Source organism: Zingiber officinale, chromosome 10B (assembly GCF_018446385.1).
Source record: "Zingiber officinale cultivar Zhangliang chromosome 10B, Zo_v1.1, whole genome shotgun sequence".
NCBI classification, from domain to species: domain Eukaryota; kingdom Viridiplantae; phylum Streptophyta; class Magnoliopsida; order Zingiberales; family Zingiberaceae; genus Zingiber; species Zingiber officinale.
Genome location: NC_056005.1, coordinates 77,989,299 through 78,014,086, shown reverse-complemented (window position 1 = coordinate 78,014,086; position 24,788 = coordinate 77,989,299). Strand labels below are relative to the sequence as shown.

General features: G+C 35.2%; 1 protein-coding gene and 1 pseudogene across 1 annotated transcript; both read left to right on the top strand.

The window, feature by feature from the left end:
- The first annotated feature begins 13,680 nt into the window (after positions 1-13,680).
- Positions 13,681-16,392, top strand: LOC122029204 (annotated as a pseudogene).
- On the top strand, positions 16,364-18,142 carry LOC122029203. The gene is made up of 6 exons (XM_042588143.1): positions 16,364-16,464; positions 16,535-16,663; positions 16,870-16,985; positions 17,333-17,399; positions 17,853-18,029; positions 18,137-18,142. The coding sequence occupies exons 1-6, from the start codon at positions 16,396-16,398 to the stop codon at positions 18,140-18,142; spliced, it is 564 nt and encodes a 187-aa protein (XP_042444077.1). The 5' UTR covers positions 16,364-16,395.
- Positions 18,143-24,788: the final 6,646 nt, after the last annotated feature.

The following is a 24,788-nucleotide window of genomic DNA, read 5'->3' as shown; positions in this document are numbered from 1 at the left end:
ATTTCCAGATTCCAACTCACTGATTCCAGCTCCAAAAACATTGAAATTTAGATTGGCACAGCCCTCAAAATTCACATCTGCAATTCCTGCTTTATGGAGATTCTAGCTTCAAGCACAGATTCTCTGGACACAAACAGTAGCCCTCAAAGCAGCTCTGATTTAAGTCTTGAGTTCCAGGATTCAAGAGTTAAAGCAATTTCTGATAGATCGTTTGGAGCGATAGAGGGGGGGTGAATATCACGCGTTTAAAAAACTATTCTTTTAACCTTTTGAAACCAAAGTCGTGCAGCGGAAATAAGAAAAGAGACAAGGTTTTTTTACTTCGTTCGGAGTCTAGCTCGACTCCTACTCGAAGGCCCACGGTCCTTGACCGCACCGATGGGCAAAACACTATAATCCTTCTTTCCGAACTCCTCGGAAAGAAATGAATCATACAAGTACAGATATATAAGATAGTAACACTTCTACTATCTTGCAGAATTAAAATACAGTGCAAAAAGTAAAGCTTATACCAACAAAAGTAGTAGTAAATCGTAGCTCGGTCGACAATCATATGAAGTTGCTTGCAAAGTTGATTATGACTTGTCGCGTGAGTAGCTTGCAGAATTACACAGGAGTCGATCAGAAAGATTATTATTGCCTCTTACTTCGAGCCTTAATTTATAGGACTATGAAGGTTCAATCGACCGATCCTTCTTTTCGGTCGACCGAACCAGCTTTGATCCCCTCCAGCTGGAATCTGACGCTGGCTCGAATCTCTGGCATTAATTTGTCTTTAAGTATTCGGTTGACCGATCATGCCTTTCGGTCGACCGAACAGCTTCCTTCCCTGTTCGTCGTGATTCTGCCGAGATCATCCTTTAATGCTGAATAAATGCTGATTGGATCGGTCGACCGATCATCTTATTTCCTTTACTGCTGATCGATGCTGATGATCTGTCCTGTGCTGAGTCACTAAGGTTCGGTCGACCGATCTTACTGTTCGGTCGACCGATCAGTCTTTGATCGGACTCTGATCTGACCTATTCTGAGATGTTAGCTGCTTTGTATTGATCTTGTTTGGTCGACCAAACCACATGTTCGGTCGACTGATCCAGTCGGTCCTGCAACAGAAAGTTAAGTAAAAACTATTTCCTGCAAAACAGATGTTAAAACAGTAGTAATATAATGCAAGATTAATAATATGAAAGATAGTATAACTGTCTTGATCTAAACTTGGAAACCTTCCCCGTTTCTTCAGTTGGATCAGCGACCTAAGGTTATTCCCTTCGGCAAACCGACCTCACTGTCGCTCCTCCAGTTGTTTACCTCAACCTACCTGCCAAACTTAGATCCTCCAGATCGAGTTTGGACTTTTCACTTAGCTTTGATCGGCTCGCCAAGACTTTTCCCTTGATCTGAGGTCCTATAGACCTCTCGATCATACTGCCAAGCTTTAGGTCCTCTCGACCTCCTTGGACTTGCACCTGGGTTCCACGATCTGCTAAGATTTCTCCTGCCTAGCCTCCAACTAGGTCTTTCTTGGTTGAGTAAACATCCTGCACACTCAGTCAACTTGTTAGATCATAACAAGACTTAACTTGAACCTTTGACAACATCAAAACTCAGGTTTAATTCTGGATCGGCTTGTACCAACAATTTTCCCCTTTTTGATGTTTGGCAACCAAGGTTCAAAGTTAAGTTCAAATATGCAACAAGTAAATAAACAAGCAATTTTCCTCCCCCTGAGTTAAATAACTCCCCCTGAATTCACTATCTCTCCCCCTTTGGCACACATCAAAAATAGGGGCAGAACCAAAAATCAAGTAAGATTTAACCATAACGTTTTCTATATATAAATGATTAAAATATGAAAATATTAACTAAGTAAAGTAAATTTTGAATAGAATTATCAAAGAATTTAAACATAATACTAAGTTTGAATAATATTTTGAAAAACATTACAAAAAAAAATTACTAAGTCAAGAAATATTTTGAAAATATTGAAAAATTATATACTTTGAAAAATTATATATGTTGAAAAGAATAAAATTTGAAAGATACTTTGAAAATTAAAACATTTGAAATTTTATATTTTGAAAAGAATGAATTTTGAAAAATAATATTTTGAAAAATAATCTTTTGAAAAGAATGAATTTTGAAAAATAATATTTTGAAAAGAATTAATTTTAAAAAAATATTTTGAAAAGAATGAATTTTGAAAAATAATCTTTTAAAAAGAATGAATTTTGAAAAATAATATTTTGAAAAGAATTTGATCAATAATATAAGCTTAAAAAAATCTTGTTTTAAAGCTCCCCCTAAAATTGACAAATTCCTAAAAGTCCAAGCATGGGTAGGAAAACTAAGAAAAATTTATCCTTATGATGAAATGTCCAACCTTTGTTCAAGGCTAACTACCACAAGATAGTAGCAAATGACTCAGGTTGGTCAATTTGAGTATTTAGTACTAACTAGGTTTTTACTAGTTAGTTAACCCAAATTGATTCATGTATGTTGTTTAAAGCCCATATTTATATCGATGCACTAACATAAATATCTGAAATCTAGGGCTAAGACCTAAGCATCTCACTCATTCTAAGTTATCAAACAAGGGATCCTACTGTGCTTGTGAGATGCTGGCTTCTAGAACTATAGGATCATGCAATTCTACGGTAGATCCTAAGCTACTCCAGAAAATTTAAAGAAATTTTGAAAGATAAAAATTTGAAAGGAAATTTTTACAAAAATAAATTTGAAAAATAAACTAAGTAATAATTTCCAAAACAAACAAACCTATTCTATAAAATTTAGCAAAAGACATTACTAACTAGAAATTACTTAAGATTAAACATAGTCATAATCCAAGTAAACATATACAATAAGTCAAAACCCATAGATCCTAAATATCACTCATCCTCATCCTCATCCTCATCATCTCGATAATAGTCAAACATTCTCCGCTGCTCCTTCTCTAAAGCATCAGTACGATCCAGCATCTCTTGACGAAAATCTACAATTTGTCCCTGAAGAGAGCTGTACTGATCATCCATTTTTGTTTCCAAGGAGTCAAAGCGACTAAAAATATCATCTCGCAGACGGGTAAAGAAGTCACTAGTTGGAGGAGGAGAAGGAGCATATGAACTGCTTTGAGGAAAATCAAAGTAGGGTGTCATGGCAAATCCTGGATCAATATATAATGGAGGAGATGTAGTAACTGGGACCGGATCATCTTTAGCAATAGGATCATCGACAGCCGGTGGAATGTAGTGTGGATGAGTCTGTTTATACACAAGACCCTCATCGCTAGTCTTAATCCCAGCCAAGGACAATTGCCTAACCCCGACAAGATCAAAATCTGACAACTCAATCAACTCACCCCGATGAACACCCACTCCCAGAGAAGCAATATAGGAAATAAGAATATGACACTGGATCATATGAACTTTATTCGAGGTACTATACCCCGAATAATAGATGATGGACCGAAACACCCAGTATCCTAAGTCAAACTCTAGTCTATATCGTAAGGCGTACATCAGAAGAAGATGGACCGGTCGTAAAACACCCTGATCTCTAGATGACAGGGGATGAATGCAGGAGACAACCATCTTATAAAAAGCATTGTCTCTTGGACTAAGTGGTACAGTAGATATCTTTTTAGGACGTGGTCCCTCAAAGAAGTCAGCATACATAATATCAAGAGTAAGATGAGTAAATGGAGCAGGTAATGGATCTGGAATGGAAGCACTGAAAAAGATATGATTAACTGAGGGTCGTATCTGTAAAAACCTAAGATACATATCCAAATCAAAAAGCATTTCTCTAGTGGCGACCCTAGTCCTATAGTGATGAGGGTCAAACTCGCACAAGTTGTGGTAAAATTCCGAACAAAGAATAGGATTGTATGCATGTCTACAAAAGATGATGCTATCAAGTTGATAGTGCTGATTGATCTCTATGGCTTCAGGACAAAAGGTTTGGTAAAATTGGAGATCCAAACAACGAGTACCTATCACCTTAAATTTTTTATTAGGAAAAGATTGCCTTAACTCTTCAGTAAAAAACCTAGGGTCCTGACTGGGATTAAGAGAGCTAGCCTCTCGTTGCGCAATAGCTCTACTTTTTTCACTATATATAAAAAAAATAGCAATAAATAATTGTGCATAAATATTTAAAAAAATTAAAATAAAGAAATCGTTACCGAGGCATTATCGGGTTGCTAAACGAACTGAAACCTGCGAAAAAGCTCCGTATACAAGGAAGAAAGAAAGGAGAGGAATTTGGGGGATGAGGTTTTTGGTTTGCCAAAACCTGTATTTATAGAGGTTGATTGGTCGACCGATAGGGGGTTCGGTCGACCGATCCTTTAAATTTCTCGTCCTTTTGACCGATGAGCAGATGTTCGGTCGACCGATAAAACTGTTCGGTCGACCGATATATTTACTTTGGCACAGATACAGGGTGAGTGGTGTGTAGTTGAACGGATGAAATTTTATGTTTTCGTTCAACCGATAAACCGGTTCGGTCGACCAAATAATTGAATCAGTCTTTAAGTGGAATTAAAAGTTGTTACATTGTATCGGTCGACCGAACCATTCGTTCGGTCGACCGAACTTTTAATTTTTTTTTTTAATTAAAGTAATTCATAATAATGTTAAAATAATAAAATTTTAGTAATTTTTAATAAAGTTAAATAATTTTTAATAAGGTTTAAAATAATTTTAAAATAGTTTTAAATAATTAAGTTTTGAAATAATTTTAAAATAGGTTTAAATAATTTTAATTAAGTTTTAATAAATTTAAAAAAGTTTTAAATAATTAAGTTTTGAAATAATTTTAAAATAGTTTTAAATAATTTTAATTAAGTTTTGAATTAATTTTAAATAATATTAAATAATTTTAATTAAGTTTTGATATAACTTTAAATAATATTAAATAATTTTAATTAAGTTTTGAAATAATTTTAATTAAGTTTTGAAATAATTTTAAATAATATTAAATAAGTTTTAAAATAATTTTAAATAAGTTTAATTAAGTTTTAAAATAATTTTTAATAAGTATTAAATAAGTTTAATAAGTTTCTAAAATAAGTTTTAAAATAAGTTTAATAAGTTTTTAAAATAAGTTTAAAGTATTTTTTAATAAGTTTTTAAAATAAGTTTTTAAAATAAGTTTTAAAATAATTTTTAATAAGTTTTAAAATAATTTTTAATAAGTTTTAAAATAATTTTAATAAGTTTTAAAATAATTTTTAATAAGTTTTAAATAAGGTTTAAAATAATTTAAATAAGTTTTAAATAAGTTTTAAAATAATTTTTAATAAGTTTTAAATAAGTTTTAAAATAATTTTTAATAAGTTAAAAATAATTTTTAATAAGTTAAAAATAATTTTTAATAAGCTTTAAATAAGTTTTTTTAAAAATAATTTTTAATAAGTTTTAAATAAGTTTTTTTTAAAATAATTTTTAATAAGTTTTAAATAAGTTTTAAAATATTTTTTAATAAGTTTTAAATAAGTTTTTAAAATAACTTTTAATAAGTTTTAAAATAATTTTTTAATAAGTTTTAAATAAGTTTTTAAAATAATTTTAAAATAATTTTAAACTAAGTTTTAAATAATTTTTAATAAGTTTTAAAATAATTTTTAATAAGTTTTAAATAAGTTTTAAAATAATTTTTAATAATTTTTAAAATAAGTTTTAAATAATTTTGAATTAAAATTTAATAATTAATTTTGAATTTAAATTAAATTTTGATAATTAATTTTAAATTTAAATTAAAGTTTGATAATTAATTTTAAATATAAATTAAAGTTTGGTAATTAATTTTAAATTTAAATTAAAGTTTGATAATTAATTTTAAATTTAAATTAAAGTTTGATAATTAATTTTAAATATAAATTAAAGTTTTTAAATTTAAATTAAAGTTTTTAAATTTAAATTAAAGTTTGATACTTAATTTTAAATTTAAATTTGATAATTAATTTTAAATTTAAATTAAAGGTTGGTAATTAATTTTTAATATAAATTAAAGTTTGATAATTAATTTTAAATATAAATTAAAGTATGATAATTAATTTTAAATTAAAGTTTTTAAATTTAAATTAAAGTTTGATAATTAATTTTGAATTTAAATTAAAGTTTGATAATTAATTTTAAATTTAAATTCAAGTTTTGATTTAAGTAATTGAGAAAGGTTATTGAACGCATGTTAGATTCAAACTTAGCTTTGGGTTAATTAAGCAAGTGTCCTAAGGATAAGCTTTCAGTTCAGTGGCGAGGCATACGACCTACTTGGATATCATTAGACCACTTGCTGAAGGCTTTCCAAACTGTTCCTGTCCAAAGAACTTAATACTAAATTTTGGTCTAACTAGCCCATGTTTGACTGGGGTAGCTTCGGTCAGATCCACTAAGTCTAGTGCACCAGGTAGAATTTCATATTCAGCCTAGACATGTCTTCGACAAAGTTTTCTTGATGTACTATCATCCCAATCCATTTCAATGCTATCTTGTAGGGTTTGGTAAACATTTTTCATCTAACCATTCTAAGCAGAAAATAAACCTAATCCTAAGTATTGAATTTGGTTAGTCAAATTGGTTGAATTATTTTTCTACTTGCTCCCCCTGAGTCATAGCTTAGATAAGGTCTATCTAAGTAATGGATTTGAGTCTTAAGGACCAAATATAGATTTGGTTTAATTTGTTTGGTTAAAAATTTTGTTTAAACCCATGCTTGGACTTGCCTTCTAGTATTTTGACTGATTAAGGATAAGTATGATTTGTTTGTTTGTTTGGGTTTGTAACCGAGTACTGATTTATTGTACACGGCTCATTGTGATCCAAGTACCATATTTAGACACTTGGATCCCATTTCGAACCTTTCCAATGTTTTCTTGAGTCGCTCGACTTGACCTTTCAAATCGAAATTTTCTTCCTCAAGTTTTTTAGCTTGAGTTGAAGTTCCGACTTGAACTCGATTAGTCGAGTCACTCAAGTTAACTTGCTTCTTAAGGTGGTCTATTTCCTTAAGTAGCAAGTTATTTTATTTTTCAGATTTCGACAAATTTTTAAACAAACATTTAACTACTTTATGTAAATTAGACTTGGAATAAAATGTTACCATATTTGGATCTTCTGATCCGTTGCTTTCGTCGGACTCGATGTTGATCTCGGATTCGTACTCTTCGTTGGACTCGGACCCGGAATCTTCGTTTCTTTCCATAAATGCAAGGTGCCTTGAGTGCTTCGTTTGCTCCGCGTCGGATTCGTCGGAAGAGGTTTTGTTCCATGTCGCTTGAAGAGCCTTCTTTCGTTTTGTTAATTTGGGTCATTCTTCTTTCCGATTTGGACATTCATTTTTGAAATACCCCTTCTTGTTGCAGCCATAACAAATCACTTCTGATTTGTTTTGGATCTGATTTGGTGGGGTCTTTTTGGTGCTTCTTCTAAACTTCTTTTTAGTCAACAACCTTCGGACCATGTTGACTAATTCTTCTTCGTTTGTTGAGTCCGAGTCTGGTTCACTTTCTGACTAGATCTTCTTTTTTGATTTTGTTTCCTTGCTTGATCCTGTATACAAAGCTACACCTTTCTCGACATGGCTTGTGTTAGACTGTTCGTGTAATTCCAATTCACAAAATAATTCATCTAACTTAAGAATTGAAAGATCCTTAGAAACTTTGTACGCATCTACAATTGATGCCCACAAAGCATTCCTCGGAAAAGCGTTCAGAGCATACTTTATTGTGTCGCGATTTTCAAGACTATGCTCGATCAGGTGGAGGCCGTTTAAGATGTCCTTCAGTCGAGCGTGTAGTTGCGAGGCCGTCTGTCCGAGAAACATTTTTATATTCAATAAATTATTTAAAAGTAATCTCGTTTGTTTACCTTTGCGTCGTCAATTCCTTCGTGTAGCTTGACTAGCGAGTCCCACAATTCTTTGGCGTCGTCGTACTGACCGATTCGGTTCAACTCCTCCATAGTAAGCTCGCACTAAATGGTGTTGATCGCCTTGTAGTTCAATTATGCCTTCTTGATCATTTGGAGAGTCCATTCTTTTGGTTCTAGTGTTGTTCTGTCCTTTGTTGGGGGAGTATATCCTTTCAAAACAGTGAACCAGAGCTCGATATCGGACTTCAAGTAACACTCCATCCTATTCTTCCAATAACTAAAATTTTCTCCTTTGAATAGTGGAGGTCATACAGTACTATATCCTTCTTGATACGAGTTCGTCATTCTTGCAAGACAAAAATTAAAAAAAATATTTCCAAGACTTTCGTCTTGGGATTAGTAGTGCCTGAAGAATAAATAATAAAAATATTCTAAAGGAAAAGAAAAGAAAGATTTTTTTAAAAAGATGCTTTGAAAATCGTTTAAGAAATTTCAGAGCTAACCGGGCTCTGATACCAATTGATAGATCGTTTGGAGCGATAGAGGGGGGGTGGTGAATATCACGCATTTAAAAAACTATTCTTTTAACCTTTTGAAACCAAAGTCGTGTAGCGGAAATAAGAAAAGAGACAAGGTTTTTTTACTTCGTTCGCAGCCTAGCTCGACTCCTACTCGAAGGCCCGCGGTCCTTGACCGCACCGATGGGAAAAACACTATAATCCTTCTTTCCAAACTACTCGGAAAGAAGTGAATCGTACAAGTACAGATATATAAGATAGTAACACTTCTACTATCTTACAGAATTAAAATGTAGTGCAAAAGGTAAAGCTTATACCGACAAAAGTAGTAGTAAATCGTAGCTCGGTCGGCAATCGTATGAAGTTGCTTGCAAAGTTGATGATGACTTGTCGCGTGAGCAGCTTACAGAAGTACACAGGAGTCGATCAGAAAGATTCTTATTGCCTCTTACTTCGAGCCTTAATTTATAGGAGTATGAAGGTTCGGTCGACCGATCCTTCTTTTCAGTCGACCGAACCAGCTTCGATCCCCTCCAGCTGGAATTTGACGCTAGCTCGAATCTCTGGCATTAATTTGTCTTTAAGTATTCAGTCGACCGATCATGCCTTTCGGTCGACCGAACAGCTTCCATCCCTGTTCATCGTGATTCTGCCGAGATCATCCTTTAATGCTGAATAAATGCTGATTGGATCGGTCGACCGATCCCCAGGATCGGTCGACCGATCAGCTTATTTCCTTTACTGCTGATCGATGCTGATGATCTGTCCTGTGCTGAGTCACTAAGGTTCGGTTGACCGATCTTACTGTTCGGTCGACCGATCAGTCTTTGATCGGACTCTAATCTGACCTGTTTTGAGATGTTAGCTGCTTTGTATTGATCTTGTTCGGTCGACCGAACCACAGGTTCGGTCGACTAATCCAGTCAGTCCTGCAACAAAAAGTTAAGCAAAAACTATTTCCTGCAAAACATATGCTAAAACAGTTGTAATATAATGCAAGATTAATAATATGAAAGACAGTATAACTTTCTTGATCTCAACTTGGAAACCTTCCCGGTTTCTTCAGTTGGATCAGCGACCTGAGGTTGTTCCCTTCGGGAAACCAACCTCACTGTCGCTTCTCTAGTTGTTTACCTCAACCTACCCGCCAAACTTAGATCCTCCAGATCTAGTTTGGACTTTTCACTTAGCTTTGATCGGCTCGCCAGGACTTTTCCCTTGATCTTAGGTCCTACAGACCTCTCGATCATACTACCAAGCTTCAGGTCCTCTCGACCTCCTTGGACTTGCACCTGGGTTCCACGATCTGCTAAGATTTCTCCTGCCTAGCCTCCAACTAGGTCTTTCTTGGTTGAGTAAACATTCTACACACTCAGTCAACTTGTTAGATCATAACAAGACTTAACTTGAACCTTTGACAACATCAAAACTCTGGTTTGATTCTGGTGCGGCTTGCACCAACAATTTCAACTTGAAGTATGGAAATTTCAACTCCAACAGTGGTTTCATTTTACATTAAAATGATTGGAGCTTCAATTCAAAGCAATGTTAATCAGATAAACTTCATCAGATTTTGACACCAAAAATGTAATTTCTGATACATCAATGTCATCTTTGCAGAATCCACCTAGTTGCAGCAACAATTCTTATCATTCTCTCAGCAACACATAGTTTCAAAAATCAGAAATTACAATTAGTTTCTGCAACTCCCTAGATTTCTTATTCTCCTTGCAAACCACTTGAAAGATGCATTCATGTTGCACTACTAGAAAGCAAAAGAAGAAATTATTAAACACCACAACAGCCCATCATCCAGAATCCAATTCAAAGTTAAGTTCTGAATTCTGGTTCCTAGCATTTTGACCTCACTGTTTACAGTACCCATTGCTGCCCCTTTCTTCAAATTTTCAGAGTAAATGATGTAATGCTCAAGTGCTTCGTTTATGAAATGTTACTCACCAATTGAATTCCAAATTTTAGTCCATTGTGATTAGATTTCAATGGCTATATAAACTCCTTGTTCCTGCATTATTTGTTTCCAAATGGAGTTTCTGAATTTTACCCTTTCTTATTCTACAGAAGCCCAGGAAGGTGAAATACCATTTGGTTCAGCTCAATTCAAAGCTTAACTTGATTTCCACATTGGTTTTATTGTAGTCATATCCACCATCATTCCTTCCTTCTTCCATTGCTCATAATTGCAGTATCTATTTCTGCAGAATTCAGCACTGCAACATCTCCTTTGCACCATCCTCAGTAACCTACACTAACTCAACTTCCTTGCTTCAACTCTCCTATTCAGTTGAAGATTACTAATAACCACATTCTCCAAAGGCCATAGCAAAGCTCCTAATCAGCAACTCCAACAGAAAATTAAGATTTCAGCATTTCCAAAACCTTCTTACCACACATGTCCCTTACAATTTTAAATGTATCAACATAGTATCAAGTCTCACACTTCAAAGCAATTTGAGCTTACTCTTGACATGATAAAACTCAAGATATGGATACATTTAGCATGCAATCTGTCTTGCACAATTTTGTAAGCACAGTTTCATTTCCTTTGGTCACGCAAAAAATAGTAGTGACTCCGTTGGGGAAGATACTATTGAATGTGTCTAAGTGTATACCATTACTTGATACTTAGTCCATTAAATAGGATTATGTCCCTTCAGTTGGAGAAGATCACACACTCCTAAATAATTTCCTATAACCATCCATAAAGGAAGTATAATCTAGTGATCCGCAAACAAACTCATCCGTTGTGGAGGGAGACACTCAGAGCCAACACGCAAGTTTGTTGCATCACTTACAAATCAGTAATGGAGACCGTGGAATTTATTTACTAATCCCTCTCCCATTTAGTTATTTAAGGTGAGGAATTTTAACCATGCAAGCATACATCAACACATCACAATAAATAAAAGCAATAAATATGGAAATATAATTTTCCAACTATTATGGCTTCTTCCATCACTGTCCTCTGTGTGCTGCCAACCCTAGCTGCTGTCATCTTTAGCCACCACAATTGGGTCTAGTCGTCGCATCTATTTTGCTTCTTATTCCGCTGCGCCTCTGGTCCTCAAATAGTACCATGCCTCGCAAGGATATGATCCGCGACAAAAATAGAATTTTACATTTATCGATCCTATATTCCACTAGGGAATGCACATGTAATCTAGATCGAAACAAAAATGTAAAATCCTAAAACTAATACAACTCCTGCTGTATTTAATACATACAATCATGCACACATATAAAATACCCTTGACATGTCCAAAGGTCCAATGACACACAATCACTATAAGACATAATAGTTGGAGCCTGCAACCACAGAGTTAGCATATCCTATTATTATCCTGCCTAAATTATGTATGACATGTGAATAATTAAACTGAAAACCAAACATACAGAGGCAAACCCTAGCTCTGATACCAATTGTTCGTTGCTACTCGGAATATCGTACTAGTTCCCCTGTACAAAAATTTTGTACAAGTCCTGAACCTTTCCTAACAACTTATTGTGTTCTTTAGAAATTAAATTTGGAATCGCAAATAGAACTTAACATTATTGATTCCAAATTCAACTTATCTATTCTTAGAGGTTTAGACTTGGATCGCAAACGATGTTTAACATTATTAATCCAAATCCACTTATGTTACAAATTTGATTAAATATTTATTTCAGAGATCGATTTCCATGTTAAACATGACGAGGCACTAGGCCTTCTTAGGTATGGGATCATCCACCACTTCCTAGACAAACTCTTTCAACGAAATTCAATATTTAATCTCCTTATAGTAACCCTAGGTTTAACCAATAAGAGGAATCGAATCACAAGATCAAAAAAAACAAAAGAAACACAAGATTGAATCATAAATCCAAAACCTAAAATCATTAGCCTCTTGTGTTTGGTATTTCAAGATCTAAATAAAAGAATAAACTAGTTATGATGCGGAAACTAATTACTAATTATACCTTTTGTAGCTTATAGACCTCACAATCTTCTGTCATATTCCTCTTCTTATCTCGGACGTCGTGTGGGCGACGATCTACCAAGATGAGAATCCACCCAAGCCTCCTTATTCTCCTTGTAAGTTTCGGCTACCAACAATCTCCTAGAGATGAAGAACTTCGACCACCAACCAAGCTCCAAGGGATGCTGAGAAACAAAGTCTCCTTTCTCTACTTCTTCTCCAAGCTAAATATGGCCACCAAAATCTCCTTGAGAGTTGATGCCACCGGCCACCAAAGAAGAAGAAAAGGAGAAGAGGAAGAAGATGTGGGTCGGCCACCACCAAGGAATAGAGGAGAGGAATAATAGATGTGTTGTTCTAAGGTGAGGCACCTTTACCCTCTCTTTTATATTCCTTGGTCTTGGAAAATAAGGAAAGTTTGATAATTAAAATTTCCTTATTTTCTTTGCCAATGTCTAAGAAGGAAAATTTAATAAAAAACTTCCTTATAAACCTTTCAATGGCCGGCCACTACAAGTCCTCAAAATAAGGAAAGTTTTAAACACAAAATTAAAACTTCCTAATTTGTTTCCGGAAATTTTTAACATAAAAATTTCTCACTACAACAAAAACCCTCATAGACATCAGTGGAACAACAACGGTTTTAAGCAAAAATCGATGTCTTTGAGTATTTTACACCAGTTTTTCTAAAAACCGGTGTCTATAAGCCCAGATTTTCGCTCATAGACATCGGTTTTTTAGGCGATGTCTATGAGCACCTTTTTTTTCATTAATAGACACCGATTTTAACAGCGGTTTTTAAAACCCGGTGTTAATGAACCAAAATAAAATATTTTAATATTCCACCAGCCAAAATTTGCAACACTGTGAAGTTCCCTCCAAACCTAACCCTATATCGCGTCCCTTCCTCCGACCATCTGCCTCAGCCTAAACCTAAACCTCCAACCATCTTTCTCAACCTCATCTCCCTCTTCCCCTTCCTAGATCGACTCCCCTTCCTCTCCCGATCAGGATCAAGACACGACACTCTTTCTTTTCCATCCAACCACACCACATCTCCTCCAACTCCTCCCTTTTACAACGCCGCATCTCCTCCAACTCCTCCCTTTTACAACGGGCTGTCTTGTTGTTGTCGCTTTCTCCGCTCTTGCTCACGCCTCGGCGGCCGCCATCACCAATCGAGATTCTTGTGAGCTGTGATGCTTTGAATCTAGAAAGGGTGTGGTTGGAGAGAGGGAGTGTGGGTGTAGATAACGTGATCTGGCGACTATGGCGGATACGGCGAAGGTGTTCAACATGTCGTTGGCAATGATGTGCGGCATCGAGGCAGAGAAGGAGATCTCGCGGGACGGTAGCCATTACAGCCTCTCCACCGAGATTCTCCCCTCCCTCGGGGCCAGGAGCAACCGCAGGGTCAAGCTTCGGAGGTTCATCGTTTCCCCTTACGATCGGTGATACAGGTCTGGTGTTCTATTCCCTCTGCCGTTACTAGGGCGAACTCCTTTTTTTCCGTTGGAGATTGTGAGCTGTGGGATTTGCTCTGGATGGAAAGCTTGTGGGGTTTTTTCTCTTGTTCTTTGCCTTCTTTTTGTTCAGATTTTTTCCCTCTTGCATGTAAACCCTTTTTTTCTTGGTCATGAACCCTTGAAAAATTCGAACTTTCTTCTGGATCGATATTTCTTGTGGAACTTCGGTGATAGATTTGATGTGGGATTCTCTTTGAATAACTTTTTACCCTTTATTATTATTATGATTATTATTTTTTTGAAAAGAGTTGTATTCTCTCCTAACTCCTAATTTGTATAATTTAGTGAAGATATTGTGAGAAAGATTTAGGACTTCGAGCTAAGGATCCTAGTCTTCAAGGTGCAATTTTTCAGATGCGTAAATATTGATTTTCTACTCTTTCATTGCATATAAACTTCTTTAATCCCCATCTCTATTTTTTTTCTCGGTTCTAAAAGGCTTTTTTTTGTTTTTCATATATAAAAGCATCAGGGTTTACGTTGTCTAAATCTTTTGTTGGGGTAATTTTGCTTATACTTTTCTTTCTTTCGTGACAATTTATTATCCTTGTCTGGAAATAAGAAACCCTCAGCCGTCCTATTCATGAATACTACATCCAAGAGATAATTGATTGGAGATTTTTGTATTGCAGACATTTCTGATGTTTAAATTTCTGTCACAGGGCGTGGGAGATTTTCTTGATTGTTCTCATTGTCTATTCTGCTTGGGTTTCTCCATTCGAATTTGGATTCCTTGGGCATGCGAAGGGAACTCTTGCCCTAGTGGACAATATTGTCAACGCCTTCTTTGCCATTGACATCATTTTAACCTTCTTTTTAGCCTACCTTGATAGAACAACTTATCTGCTCGTTGACGATCCTAAGCTAATAGCATGGAAATATTTGACCAGTTGGTTTGTTCTTGATGTTTCTTCCACTATCCCTTCCGAACTTGCACACAAATTGTTGCCTCATAAGCTCCGCTCTTATGGATTCTTCAACATGCTCCGTCTCTGGCGTCTCAGAAGAGTTAGTGCACTATTTGCAAGGTATGCTTCTTAAATAACTATGTGAATGCTTTTTGTGTTCCCTGAGGGAAGATATTATTGCCTTCCAACTAATTCCACACACTTCATTTTTCATACCAGACTAGAGAAAGATAGGCACTTCAACTACTTTTGGGTTTGATGTGCAAAACTTATTTGTGTAAGGATCTTTATTCTTTACCATCAATTCGTGCATTCACTTACCTTTTGCAATTGATACTTCGACTGATACTGTCATTTCATAACAATCTCATAAGTGACTCTATTTGCTGTGCACTGTGCTGGGTGCTTCTATTATCTTCTCTACAAGGTATCATAATCCAAGCAGTACTTGGATCGGTGCTTCTATGCCAGATTTCCACAAGCGAGGCTTGTGGATTCGCTATGTGACCTCGATGTACTGGTCAATCACCACCCTTACAACCGTTGGTTATGGAGACTTGCATGCTGAAAATACAGGAGAGATGATTTTTGACATTTTCTACATGCTCTTTAACCTTGGACTAACAACCTATTTAATCAGAAATATGACCAATTTGGTAGTTCATGGAACTAGCAGAACTAGAAGATATGTAAGTTTCGCAATGCAAAACTTGATCAATCCATTCAGATGGCAGCAAGTTGTACTTGCAACCAATATTTACTCTTGTTTTACTTTTATAGCATTAAAGATATGTACTGATCATTGCAGAGGGATACAATCCAAGCAGCCACGGGGTTTGCACAAAGAAATTAGCTTCCAGAACGCTTACAAGAACAAATGATCTCACATCTCAGTTTGAAGTTCAGGACTGACTCAGAAGGCCTCCAACAGCAAGAGACACTGGATGCTCTTCCCAAAGCCATCAGATCCAGCATTACTCACTATCTATTTTACTCACTGGTTCAAAGTGTCTACTTGTTCCAGGGAATATCTAATGACCTGCTATTCCAACTGGTAATTATTAGAATTTTCTAACTCCAGATTTTGCCAGACAGAATATCACAACATAGTGCTCTCGCCTCAGTATCTCATCTTTTGTATATTTGAAGGTATCTGAGATGAAAGCCAAGTATTATCCACCCAGGGAAGATGTGATCTTGCAGAACAAAGCACCTACAGACCTTTACATACTAGTGACTGGCACAGCGGTAAAAGAGAGTTTCCACTCGAGAATTCTATTTTTTCACATAACCTAAAAAAATTACCAAGTTTTTCATCATCTCAATGAAAATCTGGATTTTTTTTTTGTTTGTTTGTTATATGAAATAAGAATACAATCCATGTAAATGTGTATTTACAAATTCTAGAAAAACTAACTAATTTAAAATTTGGGAATTAGACTAGCAGGTGACGTGATTCCCGATCCCTTCGCTCGATTCCTCTCCTCACGTGGTGTACCCGATCAGAGTTTGGACATTAACAGTTTGAGGGTTGATTTTAGGTGTTTCGCAGTGACAAAATTGGCAGGTTGTGCAACCAAGATATCTGAAAAATGATTCAGCAACAATGCTCTAGAGTTGCCAAACAAGTGTGGAAGCCACTGCCCTCTTTTATGCACAAGGTCATTTCTTCCTTCGCTTTGCCTTTGTTTTAACGCGCTGCATATGTTGATTTGCTATTTCGCCCTACAGAGAGGGATTCATAGTCGTAACAAAAAGGCAATGGAACTAGTGGCAAAAGGGTGGAGTGCTCTACAGGAAGTAGATAGGGTTATCGACTATGCCGATCGGAATGACACTCGCCTCATCCCGCAACTCAGAGTATGGACTCACAAACTAACTGAATAATCTTTTTTCTCTCTAATCGAATGTTTTTCTTGTATCCTTCACGAGCATACACTCACTTTCCTCTTATTTCCTATTGAATTTTCAAAAGAAAGCAGATTTTTTTAAAAAAAAAAATTTGAAGAGAACACCTGAACAACTAAGATAGGTTCATTTCAGTGGTATGTTCTTGTTGCCAATAGGGTGCAAAGGAGAACTTTGAATTGGCTCTTGAGATTGACAACATGAATACTCATGCACGATACTGGTTGGCCAGGATGCACTTTAAGTACCATGTTCCTGGGGCTTGTAAAGCAATGTGAGTTATTGACTTCCCTAGCTTCAAATTATAGTATATGTTGTTCATAGCTTGGTCTTTGTCCATACAACAGTGCAAATGTTTCTCTCTTTTATTACTTCAATAAATATGAAATCTAAAGCCAACTTTTTTTTCATCTAGAAATTAAGAATATTGGTGGATAAAACTATATGAAACTGCTCAATTCCATTTATCTTTTTATAGTTTGTCTATTGTAAAAACATAGATATACATGATATATATCACAGCCATGATATCCCAAGAGGGCTTCTAGCAACAACATTCCTCTTGGTTGTGTTTAACTACCTCAGCAGTTTTCAGATATACTCCATGCCTGTTTTTGACAGCTTTGAAGCAAGTTATACAAGCCGAACAAATCGACCCTGCTCGATTTGGGTTCGATCTGGCTTCCGAGTATTTTATTCTGATTAGGATATGAAGCGGAAGCAGTACTAGTTTCTTTGGAGCTGGTAGGGTAGAACTACCTAGTCAAGGGGATGACAATGTAATTGGCACTTTTTCTAGTCAATGCAACTAAATTCTTAGCCTTTGTTTTTCAAATTTCCTTTTACAGAACAATATTTGCTTAGTAGTAAACTTTCATGAAATACTTTTTCCAATGATTCCATCTAAGATTTCTAGTTTCCAAGATCCATCATGTTAAAACCCTTTGCTTCTTGTGATAGTTATGTCAAATGCAGTGCCATGATGCAAATATAGTGCAAACATTCAAATATATCCTACAAGGCAAAAAAATTGAAGATGTGCTAAATCTGTTTTGCTCTTTTACCCTGTCATCTGTATGCAATATATATGCCTCATAGTATCATGCCAATCCTTCTACCATAATAGTGGATGTTGAAACAGGTGGAGACAAGGACTTTGGAAGAGTTGGAAGAGTTATTGGAATTTTCTAGTCAGAATAGGACATCCTTGACTCGGATTATGCTGGATAATATGGTGGTTCCTCTTCCAAACGGAGATGTGGATGTCTCAATGCTGAAGGATGCAGTCCAGTTGGTTAATGGTAGATTTGAGACTGAGGTAATTGGTGTTTTTATGAAAATGGCGCATGCCCATCTAATCAGTATCTCTTTTGCCTGAATTTTCATAATTTCTCTTTCAACATCTTCTTACTTGGTTCATGGTAGATTTGAGACTGAGGTAAATGATGTTTTTATGAGAATGGTGCATGCCCATCTAATCAGTATCTCTTTTGCCTGAATTTTCATAATTTCTCTTTCAACATCTTCTTACTTGGTTCATGGTAGATTTGAGATTGAGGTGATTGATGTTTTTATGAGAATGGTGCATGCCCATCTAATCAGTATCTCTTTTGCCTTACTTTTCATAATATCTCTCTTTCAACATCTTCTTACTCGGTTCATGTTAAGGCGACTTGTGTGATCCCTGACATTGAGAATGCTCTTGAAAGCTCATGTACTAGATTGATGGTTCAGAAAGCATCCAAATTGAGCTATTACTAAGACATTTTTGACTTTTTGTGTGAATTCGCTTGCCCCACAAGCAATTATTGTTTTCTGCAATTAACTTGGCAAATACAGCAAACCATTTTCTCTATTTGTATTTAGTTTAGTTTGACTTGCATTTAACTCATTTGAAGTTAACAATAATTTATTGATGGCAGTCAACACTCTAATCATGTACCCATAGAATTTGCAGTTCCTTTCTCACTGTATGTACAAGTGTTGTGCATTTGCAAATTTAATGAGGCTAGTGTGTCTGCAAACTTGAACAAACGTTCTGATAATTTATAAGCTTTATGTGTTTTTTAAGAAATGTCTTAAGGTACTTCTTAATGAATTTTCCCATGTTGTCCAGGTACTTCTATAGATTCTTCCTCATGATATTTTTGTTTAGTAGTTCGTAAATCTTAAAATCTTGCTATATCTTGATTCATCAGAGCATGGGAATGAAATTTGAGGTTTACAATCTTCGACTACCTGTTATCAATATGGCCTCACTCAAAGTATTTTATTAAGATTTTTGAACTTACGCATCACCTTCATATTTAAGTTAGTTACTTGATTTTCATTGTCTTTGAAGGACTACTGTTATTATATATTTTCCTGGTTTCTTGTCAAAATAGTATTTTATTTTGATTTAAGTTAGTTACTATTTTGATGTTAAATTTCTTCTTACAGTTCTTCTGCTGCGCTGTATCTCTTTAAAGGCTTTTAAGCCCTCACACTATATGCAGTGAAGTCAACAACATGCGTGAAAAAGAAAAATGCTCGACTTAAGAATTCTGTTTCAACATTTGTTACGTAGAGCAGAGATAAGTTTGTGGATTATAGAGACTCCTTGAGCAACTTTGAGAAACAAACGCAGTAGTAGATTGCTGGTGCAAGCCACGCAAATCAATAAACTTCCATGGCCAAGCCACAGTTCTTTCTTTTCCTCTCGCTGGAAATCATATCAGCAACAGCTCTGGTTGTTCTTGGTCAGTCTTCATCTGGTATGTATCGGAAAGAAATCTTAATTATTCCATAATTAAACTATAGCAATGATAGGATATATCATTAGACTACTCATAGCCTAACCTTTTGTGCAAGAGATTCAATGACGCGGAACAACTCACTTATCGATGGCCAGACCTTGATATCAGCGGGAGGCGTATTCCAGCTTGGCTTCTTCAGTCCTGATCAAGATTCGGAGAATGGATATCTAGGAATTTGGTACTACAATCGCCCACCGGGACAAAGCATAGTATTGATGAATGTTTCTCTTTTTAAGCATTCCAATTAGTCATCTTGTTACCTGGTGCTCTTACTGCTTTTTCAACTATAATTTTTAGTCTTGGTTTACTAATATATTATTTATGTGTTTTTACAGTTTACAAATCTCAAGTACTCTAGAGTTGAAATTGATGAAGTGCGGTTCGAGTGGGTTGAATACATGCTAGATTACATTTGAAGTGCGGTTCTACCTTGATGTGTTGTTAAAAGAATGTTCTACCTTGATTCTGATATCTATTAGCTTTTGATGTAAAAAGAATGTTTGTGTATTTTATGGATACTGTTGTAAGAAGAATATTTATGTAATTTGTGAATATTTGTGTATTTTATATATACTGTTGAATGAAGAATATTTGTGTAATTTGTGAATATTTGTGTATTTTTTTTGTTACTGTTTCGGAAATCAAATTTGTACTGTTAAATAATACTGATATTACATCGGTTTTCCACCGCTGCAAAATCGGTGTTATTAACTACTATTACATCGGTCGTATACCGCTGCCAAAACTGGTGTTATTAACATACAATATTACATCGGTTTTACACCGTTGATGAAACGGTGTCGTTAAGTGATACTACACCGGTTAATAATCGATTCGAAGATCGGTGTCGTTAAGTGACACTACACCGGTTTTAACCCGATGTCTAAAATGGCAGACTTTTAACATCGACTTCATAGACATCGGTCGAAAATGAAATAGACACCGGTGGAAAACCGATGTCTATGAGGGTTTTTGTTGTAGTGTCTCTTTTTAAAAATTCCCTTCATGGTTGGTTATAAAAGGAAACTTTTATAAATTAAAATCTCTCTATTAAAACATATGGGTGATTACAAAAAGAAAAGTTTTCTCCAAAATAAAAATCTACCTTTTAACTACAAATAAGGAAAGATACCAAACTTTTCTCTTAATCCTTTGTAGAAACTCTAAAAGGAAAATTTTAATTTTAAAACTCTCTTTTAAATCATGGCTTCCACATAAGGAAAGATTTTAAAAAATTAAAATCCCTTTTATTTTATTGTGGTCGGGCATCCTTTCTTGGGCTCCAAGCTAGGGCTGGCCACAACTTGATCCATCCAAGGCTTGATTTGGCTGGCCCTTGCTTGGGCTCCAAGCAAGGCTTGGTCGGCCACCTAAGGATGGGTAAGAAGGTGGGTTTAGGTGGGTATAAGACTTTATAAATAAGAGGCTACGACAGGGACCGAGAGGAGGAATTGGTTTTGGTCTCCCGATGAACTTGAGCTTCCCATGTTGGCCCCGAACACCCAACTCAAGTTCATCAATAATAACTCATACCATTAAAGAGTTATTATTGAACTACCGCACCAATCCCATATTACTATATGTGCTCCTTTTTATCATGAGTGTGTTAATTTCCCTGTGTTTAAAATGTTTAAAATATAGAATGCCCACTAATTAAATGAGTTACTGACAACTCACTTAATTAATATCTAGCTCCAAGAGTAGTACCACTCAATTTCATCGTCATGTCAAACTAAGTCCACCTGCAGGGTTTACATGACAATCCTTATGAGCTCCTCTTGGGGACATCATCAACCTAGATTATAGGACACAGTTTTCTTCTATAATTAACAACACACACTATAAATAATATTATTTTCTAACTTATCGGGTCTATTGATTTATCGAACTAAATCTCACCCACTGATAAATTAAAGAAATAAATACTAAATATATGCGCTTGTTATTATATTAGAATTAAGAGCACACACTTCCATAATAACAAAGGTCTTATTCTTTTAATGCAGTCAGTATAAAAAGAAACTACCTTAAATGGTCCTGCTCAATACACTCAGAGTGTACTAGTATAATTTTATAGTCAAGATAAACTAATACCTAATTACACTACGACTATTCCATTGGTTTGTTCCTATCCATCTTAGTCGTGAGCTACTATTTATAATTTATAAGGAACTAATAACATGATCTTCTGTGTGTGACTGTAACGACCACCCTTCTTACTACTACTACTCTCTAAGGATGACCGTTACTTAACTACTAACTCTACTTAACCGGTATGATTAAAAATCACATGGAAACCCTACCGAAAAATTTCGGCAGAATCTCCCCTGTACCGGTGACCATATTCAACAATACATGCAATATATATACTCAGCCACAAGCGGCTGGAACACATAACAATCAACCACGCAGTATAATAATTTTAACTCAGCAACAATAAAGGAAAACTAATCCATAACCACAACTGAATAGCAAATACAGTATTAAGTGTCCTTATAAACAGTTATCAAATTTCCTTAACACATAAAGACTTAATTAACTCAAAGAAACAAATCATAATTTATTTTATTCGCAAGGATCCCTAGGACTTCCATAGTGTAGACATCACACACTCCTCTTGCATCTCCTTGTCGCCTTCCTTCATATTAGCTTTCCTTTTTCTTTATCTGCAGTAGGAGGAATGCAAACTATAAGCAAAATGCTTAGTGAGCACTATCTAACTCACAAAATCTCGATATGCATGTATATAAATAAAAACATGCTTAAACTGAATGCTAACATGCAAAGCTACTCATGCTCATACATAGCAAAGGAATCATACTAACTGAAATACTAAACATGTATAGCTAATCATGCTCATAAATAGCAAATAACAGTAAACTAACTCATGCTCTTCTATTAGTAAAGAAACATACTGAAAGGCTAAACATGTGAGACAAGTCTATACTATCATGCTTGCATAAAGAACTTAACTTACTGAATTCTAAACACCTTCTGTATCTCATTTCACTTGCTTAAAGACTTATTCTTTAATACTTAAGTGAAACTTATTTTTTTTTAATACTTTTATACTGATGTGCAATTTATTTTACTTGTTCAAAAACTTATACTTTTAATACTTAAAAATAATAATCAACTTCTCTTGGGCCCAGGCATAGTACCATCTTATGCGCGTTCCCTAATAGGTTGGGGTAGCGAGCCGCCAAACCTAAAAGAGCAGACCTCGGTCTACTAGGGCCAAGACCTCGGAATTGGACACCTGGATTTGTTTAACGACAACCTCGGAAGTCGGGTACTAGCCTCTTCTTAAAAGTAAAATACTTATAATCTTAATTACTTCTTCTTTAAATGTCTTGGCATTCTAATAAGCACCTTGTGTGCCAAAATTCCTAAAGTCTTGACTTTGGGATCTACTTAAGGCCTTGGCCTTTTTCTTACTTCTCTTTATCTTTCTTATACTTGTTCAAGTAAAATACTTGTTCTTATTAATATTTCCAATAAAGGAATGCTTCTACAAAACTAAAATGTTTAAACAAATTCTAAATCTGATATGCTTAAACAACTCTAAACTTAAAGAGCTTAACCAAAAAAAAACATGAATCTGCATATCTAAACCTCATGCGCAAATTTGACATAAGTAAATTCTGGAATTTGAACTACATTACTCAAACAATGACTTAAAACTACAATCCAAGATTTGCAAGGCTACACAACCAATTTAAACTGACTGGAAAACTAAAACAATACTAATATAAAACTTATTCACAGCTACACTTTTATAAGAAAAACGTAACCTTTAAGCCTGTTACAACTTGGTCAAAACTGGATTGCTAAGATACCGGCTGTTCTTATTCCTTTCCTACTGAATTAGAATTAACTTTAGAAGGAAGAACCACATGACTTTATATCTGCTACTAAGAGAACTAAAAGTGAGGTTGATGATTCTATTAAATTTGTTCCAAACTAAATCAAAGAAAAGTTTAAGCATGACATCTATATCACATGGTATTATTAACCCAAGTAGAGCATGAAATTCATTATTACCTACTTCTATTAACTACACCCAAAACCTTTATAGAGCATGGCTACAAACCAGAACCAAACTAGATGCTAAAGAAAAGATAAATCTATACTATCTCATGTTCCTTTCCTAGTAGTAAAAATCCCAAGAAACCTGTAAAACTCCACATGAACTAAACATGACCATTATGATCCCAACAGGAAGATCTACATCAAAAAGGAATCCGAATTCCTAACTATGAAGCCTGAAGAAACCAAACCACATGCTAAACAAACAAATCTATCTCCTTTCTTTAAGATTCTCGGCAGCTACTTCAACAGGAGGCAAAACTTCGGAAACAAAGAAATTAACAAGAAATAAACCTCGGAGCTATCCTACTGCAGGTGAGTAGCAACTCACCTTCGTTTTCTTGGACTTACAACCGAGAAAGAGAGGTTCTAGGGTTTCGGAAAGATGAGGATCTCCGGCGGACCCCTTGGCCGGCGCCGGAGACGAAATCCTAACCTCGCTGCGTTTCCGCCCGAGACCGTCGTGCGCCGTCGCGAGCGTGAGAGGAGAAGAGGAATTCGGGTCGAGAGAAAATAAACCTAAGTTCTCTTTTATCTCTAGGGTTCTTATTATCTAACTATTGCTTAAATATATTCATCTCTTTCCTTAATTAACAAAAATTCGCTGGCACAGCTAGTTATCTGCGTTTCCGCCAAAACCCTAGGTCGCCGGGTCGAGCTTCGGCTCGGTCATTTTTATGCAACCTTTTTAAACCTAAGATATTTCGGTTTTAATTATAGCTTAAATACTATTTGATTCAGGTTTTATTAAGAAACCCACGGCTGGTCTGTTGGCTAAACGAATCTCTGCTTAACCCGAGGTTTCCGGTTTAAATCTCGACTTGGACATATTTTTGTCAAAACTTCTTTCGTTTTGTAAAAATACCAAACGACCTCCAAAAATTACATAAAAATACTCTATAAATTCCTAAAAATCTCTAGAATTTTTCTAAAACATTTCTAGATTTTAATAAGGTCTTTTAGAACTCTAAATCATGAAATTTGGGGTGTTACAGTGACACCACACATCATGTTATCTATAATATAAATTAATTAAACAACTACACTTAGCATATAAATGTAGACATTTTACCAATATGATTCTTTATTTCAAAAATAAATGTTTATAAAAAGCTAGGCTTTTACTATACACTCTAACACCAACCTCTACCCGACCAACTATATATGTAGAGTCTCCTAAGGATAAGTATCTT

What these genes read in the sequence shown, in the direction of transcription:
- LOC122029203 (XM_042588143.1), top strand. Translation starts at nt 16,396, where the DNA reads ATGATTCAGCAACAATGCTCTAGAGTTGCCAAACAAGTGTGGAAGCCA. An exon ending in GCCTCATCCCGCAACTCAGA is followed by an intron (nt 16,664 to 16,869) that starts GTATGGACTCAC and finishes TGTTGCCAATAG; the next exon opens with GGTGCAAAGGAGAACTTTGA. An exon ending in GGGTTCGATCTGGCTTCCGA is followed by an intron (nt 17,400 to 17,852) that starts GTATTTTATTCT and finishes ATGTTGAAACAG; the next exon opens with GTGGAGACAAGGACTTTGGA.